General features: G+C 46.3%; 1 protein-coding gene across 3 annotated transcripts; it reads right to left on the bottom strand.

The window, feature by feature from the left end:
• Window positions 1–353: 353 nt before the first annotated feature.
• Window positions 354–3,362, bottom strand: LOC123131479 (uncharacterized). Of its 3 annotated transcripts, none has more exons than XM_044551150.1 (3): window positions 3,253–3,362; window positions 1,460–3,047; window positions 354–1,297 (listed from the first exon to the last, which is right to left on the bottom strand). In XM_044551150.1, the coding sequence occupies exons 2-3, from the start codon at window positions 2,762–2,764 to the stop codon at window positions 1,187–1,189; spliced, it is 1,416 nt and encodes a 471-aa protein (XP_044407085.1). In that variant the 5' UTR covers window positions 2,765–3,047; window positions 3,253–3,362; the 3' UTR covers window positions 354–1,186. The 3 variants fall into 3 exon arrangements, with proteins under 3 accessions (XP_044407085.1, XP_044407083.1, XP_044407084.1); XM_044551148.1 differs by having other exon boundaries at window positions 354–1,300; XM_044551149.1 differs by having other exon boundaries at window positions 354–1,300; window positions 1,460–2,789; window positions 3,253–3,358.
• Window positions 3,363–6,955: the final 3,593 nt, after the last annotated feature.

Below are 6,955 nucleotides of genomic sequence, written 5' to 3' on the forward strand. Positions count from 1 at the left end.
TTTCTAATTGTCGCCCTTAAGTTTATATACAAAAGCCATTTGTACTAGATTTTTTTTTTGGAGGCTGGAATGAGAGGGGAGTATATTCCAGTCTACTGGATTGGGGCACAAGTACGAGTGGAGCAAAGGAATGAAACAAGTAGCAAGATAATAAAGCATCGGTACAAAATTAAAAACCATGCGGCCACTTTTTACCTTGTCGCTACCTTAAGTTTATATACAAAAGCGATTGTAGGATGGCATCCTGCCATTTTATTTTAATTAAAAGATATAGCACTCCATGATTAGTTTCATGCTCTTTTTTTAGCTCATTCAGGGGTATGTTTTCTAAACTAACAACACTTTATAAGCATCTAAAATCTTGTTGCCGATACACCATCCGTTCTGTTCTGGAGTTTCATTGTGAACGAATGGCATCAAATAGAAATGGCAAGCCTTGGAATCTTATACATTGTCAAAGAAAGAAAGAAAGAAAGAAAGACTGATGCATGCATGGATACTATGAGAAGATGCCACTAACAATCTGATGCGAAATACACGTCACTTAAGCATCAGGGAATCAGGCAGCAGAGATCCTAAAGCACCAAAGTAACTCTGCTGCAGCTACAGGCAAGGCAACTCGACAACAGCACAGCACAGCACACAACAAGATGAGATTTGACGCTGCAGATGTGTCATGGATAAGAGAGCAGCTAGTAACGACTACATCAACTAATATCACAGTATAGGGCCAAAGGGTTCACTGAGATGGATAGCATTTTCCGGATGCCCAACACATCTGCCTGACACAAGCTTACCCTTCCGGTAAACAAACGCGGTATCGACAGCCGAGGGAACACACAAATGATATAGAGACACGACGGACTGACCACGATAAGGGTTGATTAGCGCTACCATAGCAGTCTCTGATAAGGGTTGATATAGAGACACGACGGACTGACCACATAGACACAGGCAGCTACCACGACAAGCGGACGAAGAAAATGGGAAGTGCAGACTACATATGACTGAGGAGGTTCTACCGACAAGAACCAACCAAATTAACCCAGCTGAGTTAGTCAGATCCATCAGGCAAACAGCAAGCCACAGCAGTCTGGAGATGAATGTTCAGTTCAGTCTGGAGGATATGGATGTTCAGTTCACTTCAGTTCAAGCCATGCAGAAGAGAATGTCAGGCTGGCCGGCTTCACTTCTTGTGCAACCTGCAGTCTGGAGAGTTTGGCTGCAAGGGCTGCCTCGACGCATCAGCACTGTTGAAATCGATGGCTAGGCCGACGGGGCTCGACGACTTGCGCTTCTGCTGCAACACGAAGACTGGCATTGTTAATGTAGTCAATGTAGCCAGCCAGACAGTAGGGTAATTCATGGTTTCGACTAACAACTCTGCTGCCTCTGTGTGTACTAAATTAAATTAAATGAGTAAACACTTGAGCTTTTTATGGTTGGTTGGTGTTTTTACCTTGGTAGAATTACTGGACTTCAGCAAACAACTGCCGGATCCTTCAGCCTCATGTTTCGTGCTCCTGTCATCACCAATCAAACAAGGAGGCCAAGCCATAGTATATGGACATGCATAGTCATGAGACGTGACTTGCATCAGCAACTCAATCTCCATGGTCTTAATTGAAAGGTAGAAGAACCAGATGCGCTCTGTGCCATCAGTTATGCACGTCATGGAGAAGTACACACATCCAGGCCTGACTTCCACAATTGTGACTTGGTCCTGCCACTCCCAGGGGGTAGGAGTGATCTCATCAATTTCTGCCCTCAAAGAGATTACGTCCTGCAGCACCCAGCTCTCGATCCCATCGCCGTCCCCGCTGCGGATCCAAACATGGAGAAGAAGATCATCAGTTGATGCATAGACCATGCAGAGCTTTCCATCCTCGGTATCCCCCATGGAAACACCGTCTGTTGCCAACGAGGGTAGATACAGAGAGGAGACATCCATGGTGGCTATGTTTATCCTGATCACGCGTCCTTCGCCATAGAGAGGCCGATAAATATAACCACCCAGCAGTGTGGCAGCACTGAACATCATGCTGAATTCACCGCCGATTTCCATCCAAGGGTGGACGACCCAATCCCTCGTTTCCGACGAGAAGACGATGGCCTGAAGCCTAGATATGTGTGCGCACAAGAAGACCACGCTGAACGACCAGGGGTTCTCCTCTGAAGACAGCAGATGGAACTCAACGGAGGCGGAATCAAGGAGACTGCCTTCTCTAGCCTCCTCGGGCACCGGGATGATGTTCACGGCCCAGGTCATAGGGTTCATGACAGCGACGGACACCATGTTCCACAGGAGGATGTAACCGTCGCGGCAGTCCATCATTTCCCAGCAGACGGCGTGCGGGTCGTCCTCGGCAGTGAGGGAGGTGAGGAAGAAGTCGCCGCGGCGGAGTGCGGCGGTGACGTCGGGATCTGAGCAGCGGAAGGGGGCGAAGGATCGGACGGCGCCCTCGTCGAGTTCGAGGAAGATCCCAACGAGGGGCGCCGGGTGGAGGGCGCGGAAGAGGCTGCGGAAGGACCGGGAGGAGCGGACGGCGCCGAGCCACGAGCGGCAAGTGAGCGCGGCACGGGCGAGGGCCGGCAGGCTCGGCAGGCGGAGGAAGATCTCGAGGAGCTGGTCTTGGCCAAGCAAGGATATGGTGGTGGTTCCATCGGCGGCGGTAGCGAGAGTAGTGGTAGTGGCCGTGGAGGGGATCGACGGAGGTTTCGCTGCTGGCGCAGCCGGCGGCAGTGGCGGCAGTTGGCTGCTCATTGCTCGAGACTCTCCAGGAAATAACCTGCAGGTTGAAGAAGAATGAACTTTATGAAATTAGTAAAAAAAAGAAGATACTAACTGCTCATTGCTAAGCTTTGGTTTCAGGTCAAGGCGAAGCAGATAAAACAACTTAATCTTGTCCTCCTTTTTCATATACATATATCATCAGTCATTGCATGCTTCATTGCTAGCATTTCTAAACCAAAACATGTGCGCATCTGAAACCAAACTCAAACTGCAATTTGGAAGCGTTCGCCCCTGCAAGCATTATCACAAACACCTGCCAAGCAAGCAAGCAAAAAACCATTTCACTTGTAGCACCGGAAAAATCATGCGGCAAGTAGTCATCAAGAGACATATTCTCACGGTATCTGAATCCAATCTACGGCAGGTGCTCATCCGACGCGGAAATCGGGGCAAGTTTTTTGAGCAGGAGATGAAGATGCAAGAGAAAGGAGGGAGGGGGACGAAGGAGTGGCGGCTACCTGCTGCTGCCTGTGGACTGGTCGGCGGCGGAGCTCCGGGAGGGACCGGCGGCGGAGGGTTCGGCCGGCTAGGGTTCGTGGGGAAAGAGAACGCAGCCGCAGGAGGAGTGAGTGGTTTTTTTTTTCCAGCCCGTCAACCCGGACCGTTTTTTGTATCCAATCCAATACATTATACATACAGCCCAATCCAAGTCAAAACCCACACCAAAAAGCCCAAACTATAGGTAGTACTGGCAACTTGAATTGACGAAGGATGTGCAAAATTTGCAAAATAACCAAACATCTTATTGTTAAGTCAAGCTAAAAAAAATCAAAGATATTACTCATCTTTCTTTACAACAAAATATACCATCAATTTGGTAGAAAAGAAATGTTTCGTGTGTGTTCGTAGATCATCAATTTGACCAATGATTTGTCTATTATATTGTAGGAATATTATAGTATATCATGTAAAAGGTATAGAATTGAATTCATATTTTTAAGAAAGTTTTTGATGATGTATTATTTATGATACATAACTCAGACTTTGTTGATCAAACTAATGATCTAAAAACACACGTGAGTCTTCTGTTTCATTCCAAAATATTTGAAGTTGTAGACGACCAAGATTATAGAAAAAATTGCTAATATCTATAACACCAAATACATATAACATGATGCATCTACTGAAACTAATTTGGTGTTGTAGGTGTTTCCGTGTTTGCATATTTTCTATAAAGTTGATCAAATTTAAAGGAGTTTCATTTGGGACAAAGCTAAAACTTTAAATATTTTGAAACAGAGAAAGTATGTATGGATTCCTGCAGGGGTTCCCATCTTTTCATAGAATGAAAAGAGAGAACCATCAGCCAACACCTCCAAAGCACGCCAAAGATTTGTGACATGAGCATATGCCGGCAACAACCGGAACAGATAGAACGACCAGCATAACACATAAACCATCAGGGCCATATGTAATCCCTACCAGCTTCAATTGAACAAAGACACCAAGTGCAAAAGAGTACAGGCATGATGAGTCCAGTAAATGGTACTAGCTTCCAACACTATATATACAATAGATACGGGTACAGGTAACGCGCCAAGCAAACAATGTGAGTTGCATCATGAGCAACAGCAAGCGAGTAGAACACACGTTCCAGCATGCCCTGAGGATGGGCATGCCGCCTTGTGAACACGACCATCCAACCCTTTAAACGCGACATGCTTGACTTGGATCTTCCAGCGCGGGGATCCGTAACCCATAAGAGCTTCCAAAGTTACTGGACCTTGATTATTGATTTTGAAAAGAAAATATCAATTTTGAAAATAGTTCACGAATTTGAAAAAAAAAGCTCATTGATTTAAAAAAATCAAAAACTTGAAAATACTTCATCAATTTTGAGAAAAGTTCATCAATTTTGAAAAAAAAAGTTGGCCAATTTGAAAAAAAAGTTCACAGATTTTTTAAAAAGAAGGTAACAATTGAAAAGAGTTAATGGATTTAAAAAATGCTCACAGGTTTGAAAAAAGTCCGCCTACTAGTTTGTACCGCATTATATTCATTCGAACAAAGAGAGTGGAATAAGACGCAGTATATTCCAGTCTACTGGATTGGGGCACAAGTACAAGTGGAGCAAGGGAATGGAATAAGCAGCAAGATAAGCATTCTACACAAAATTAAGAACCGTGTGGCGTGGGCATTTCTCAGCAAGATAATAATAATTTATTGACATTCCAGTACTATTATGCCCACCTTTTTCTCCCGACCCTTTGCCCTTCTATCTTCTCGCCACCTCACCTATATGTTTGCACACAAGCCATTGTATAATACCATCCATTCTGGCATTTAATTAATAGATACTGACATCATTAGGCTCGGGCTCTTTATTTTTCTTTCTCTTTGGCTCATTCGGAGATATGCTTTCTGAATTATCAGTAATTGAGTCTCTAAATCTTGTTGCTGATATCCGTTTTGCGGTTTCATTGTGAATGAATGGCATCACATAGAAATGGCAAGTCACTTGGAAGCCTCGAAAATCTTACATGTCAAAGAAAGAAAAGCCGATGCATACATACTATGAGAAACTATCACAAAACATCTGATGCGAAATTATCACTAGCAGGACTGGAAAAGAAAACAAGGCAGGCAACTCCATTGCCGACCTTCCATGGAACTCAAAAATCAGGGTACTCATCAGATAAAGCACCAAACTCTGCTGCAGCTATAGGCAACTCAGCAAGAGCACACAACAAGATTTGACACTCCAGACGTGTCATGGATAAGAGAGCACCTAGGAAGCTACAACAACTAATATCACAGTACAGGTCAGTGTAACGAGCCCGATCTACCGAAGGGATTGGAAGAGAGGAGGGAGAGGAATCGGGAGGAAGAACACCAGATAGGAGGAGAAAGGGGATAAGTTTTCCTCGAGGGAGATCAGCTCCGCCCGTGCCTTTGCCTTACAATAATATTCGATGCCCTCTGTAATATCCACACACGCACATAACACCCCCACGCCACAGCTGGCTGCAGCCACACACACGCTATGGGTTCAGCCACACCCTGAAACACCTAGTCACTCTCCGCTGAGGACGCTGCCGTCTGGGCCCGCTTGTAGGACACCGTCCCCTTTGGTGGAGCCACCTTGTCAGTCGTGACATTCTCCCCTCCTTGGAAAACGGCTTGCCCCCAAGCCGGAGTAGTCGGGAAGCGGGCTTGGAGTAGTTGGGGATCTTCCCAGGTTGCCAGCGACCGCGCCAGATCGCGCCAACGTACGAGGAGACGCGACACCGATGCTTGTTGGGCACTGACCATTCGAGCCGCCAAAACCTGCATTGGAACATGATCAGCTTGCAGCACTGAGTTACCTGGGGGAAGCTGCTCCTCTGCTGTGATTTCTGGACCAATTGCTTTCTTGAGCTGAGAGATATGCACGACCGGGTGTATCTTGCTGGAGTCAGGCAGTTTTAGTTTGTAGGCCACTGCCCCCACCCGAGCTTCGATTCTGTACGGTCCATAATACCGGAATGCTAGCTTCTGGTATGGTCGTTGAGCTACTGATGTTTGTATGAAGGGATGTAGTCGGAGGTACACCATGTCCCCCACTGCAAACTCACGGTCTGTCCGGTGCTTGTCGGCTTGCCTCTTCATTCTGTCTTGTGCTTGTTTCAGTTGTTGTTGTAGCAATTCGTGCATGATCTTCCTTTCGTTAAGCCATGCTGCCAGATCTGGAACTGATGAGCTCTCCACTTGTGCAACCCCAAATTCCCTTGGCAGAGTCCCGTAGATCACTTCATAGGGAGTCCGTCCCAAAGCAGAGTGAAAGGTTGTGTTGTACCAGTACTCGGCCAAGAAAAGCCACTTGATCCAATTAGCGGGACATGCATGAACAGAGCAACGAAGATAAGTCTTCAAGCACTGATTTACCCGTTCCGTCTGTCCATCGGTCTGAGGATGGTATGAGTAGCTCATTCGGAGCTGATTCTTGGATAATTGGAAGAGTTCTTGCCATAGTGCACTCGTGAAGATGCGGTCTCTATCTGAGATTAACGCCAGAGGCAACCCATGAAGCCTGAAGATGTTTTGCATGTACACCGTCGCCACTGTCAGTGCTGTGAAGGGGTGCTTCATCGGCACAAAGTGGGCGTACTTAGAAAATTTATCCACCACAACCAGGATCACGTCGTGGCCCCCAGATTTTGGCATCCCCTCGATGAAATCAAG

The sequence above is a fragment of the Triticum aestivum genome, chromosome 6A (genome assembly GCF_018294505.1).
Source record: "Triticum aestivum cultivar Chinese Spring chromosome 6A, IWGSC CS RefSeq v2.1, whole genome shotgun sequence".
Classification (NCBI taxonomy): Eukaryota; Viridiplantae; Streptophyta; class Magnoliopsida; order Poales; family Poaceae; genus Triticum; species Triticum aestivum.